The 1,786-nt window shown below is 45.8% G+C and overlaps 1 gene segment (V, D, J or C); it reads left to right on the top strand.

The window, feature by feature from the left end:
• The first annotated feature begins 242 nt into the window (after window positions 1–242).
• On the top strand, window positions 243–662 carry LOC137536655 (T cell receptor beta variable 30-like). The segment is given in 1 exon segment: window positions 243–662. A coding segment is annotated over 1 exon segment (420 nt).
• The last annotated feature ends 1,124 nt before the right edge of the window (window positions 663–1,786 follow it).

Here is a 1,786-nt window from a genome sequence, read left to right as displayed (position 1 = left end):
TCATCTGTAGCCCAGAAAGGCAACAACAGTGGTTTCTATTTATTTTTATATAAAAAGGTACCGCAATGTATGTACTCAGCTGTTTAACGAGTTCTATTTTTTATTTCTTACAATTTATTTTAAGTACATTTGCATAAAACAGACTGCAATCAGACAAAACTTTATCAAAACTTCAAAAACTGACAATTTCTTTATTTTGGAATAATTTGATGACATTTTTTTGGGTGGAGATAACTGCAAAAATGCAGAGTCATCAGAATCACCGTACTGGCTTAAAGGTGTACCTCCGTCTGCTTGTCCTCACGTTCTGTCTGACCTCTGGCCTGGCCCAGTCTATTTCCCAAACCCCGGCGCTAATCATTCAGCGTGGGCAGCCGGTGAGGCTAGACTGCACCTCCACAGCTACCGGAGACCCCTACATGTACTGGTACAGGCAGCAGAAGTCCGGAGGAGAGATTACCTTCATAGCCAGATCATTTGGGAAAGGCTTGGTCGATGAGCTGACACTCAATCATTTCAAAGCAGATAGAAGTGATAAGGTGGAAGCTGAATTCAGTCTGACTGCGGAGGAGATTGAGATGGAAGATGCCGGCGTCTATTACTGTGCGTGGAGTATCACAGATGTACAAGTGGAGGGGATATCATTACAAAAACCTCTGTGAACTTTCAGCCCATCTGCCTGATCTCTGGTCTCTGTTTCCTCCTCTTCCCTTCCTTATTCATGTATAATAATTATGAGGCCCTGAGACTAGATCAGCTTGTGAGCAGAAACGAGAGATAATTTGTACTAGCAGCCAAATCTATACTCCTCCAGAGTTTAGAGGCCGTACTAACAACTGAAAACCACTGGCTGCAATCAGTTAGCCAGCAGCTGTTATACTGATAATTGGTCAGCAGCCTGGTCTGATCGCTGGTCTCTGTTTCCTTAGCCACTCCCCTTTTCCTGATCTCTGTATAATAAAGAGGCCCTGAGACTAAATCAGCTTGTGAGCAGAGATGGTAGGTAAAATCTCCAGCGTAAGTGTGTTTGGGCAGGGATGGTTCACCATGACAATGAACAACAGACAATGTTGTTCATTGTCATGAACATACAATGGGGCAAAAGTAACCTGTTCCCCTCCACTCCCCCCCCCCCCCTCACAATTCTTGTCCAAGCAGTAACCACCCCCACCCCCCAATGCATGAGCTGTAGTATTAACAAGCTGACACCTCATTGCGTTCCAGTGGTTCTGGAGGTGTGTCTAGCTATCAGGGACAACAAAGGTATGGTTTGCATATTCAGCAGTGATGCATTGTGGGATTCCTCAGGGCTCACTCCAACCTGAATATACCTTCTGTTTAAAGAGGGCAATCTTCTGTTTTTTTGCAGTAGCTAAAGAGAGTCTGAAGCCTTTTAAAAATGCTCTTTTTATTTGACGGTTATCATCTTGAGCAATATCAGCATAGCTAAAACGACGCATTCCCGCGGCACAACAATGTAATTAAACCCCCCAAATCCCCGGGGCAAAATGTGGGGATCGCTTCTTGGTACAGGCAGACCTTTGTGCAGTAGCTCTGCCTCTACTTGCGTCAATCCCCGCTAATCGCCGCCTCTCCCCGCCCCTCTCAGTCTTCTTTCACTGAGAGGGGCGGGGAGAGGCGGAGATCCACGAGGTGACTGACGCAAACGGAGGCAGAGCTACAGCACAAAGCTCTGCCTCCCCAGGCAGCAAAATCCACGACCTGGAAAGTAGAGGAATTTTGTGGTGTTTAATTACTTCATTCTACAACGAGGATTGTAGCGTTT

Source organism: Hyperolius riggenbachi, chromosome 10 (genome assembly GCF_040937935.1).
Source record: "Hyperolius riggenbachi isolate aHypRig1 chromosome 10, aHypRig1.pri, whole genome shotgun sequence".
Classification (NCBI taxonomy): domain Eukaryota; kingdom Metazoa; phylum Chordata; class Amphibia; order Anura; family Hyperoliidae; genus Hyperolius; species Hyperolius riggenbachi.
Note: the sequence above shows the minus strand (reverse complement) of the source record. Positions and strands in the feature narration are given on the sequence as shown.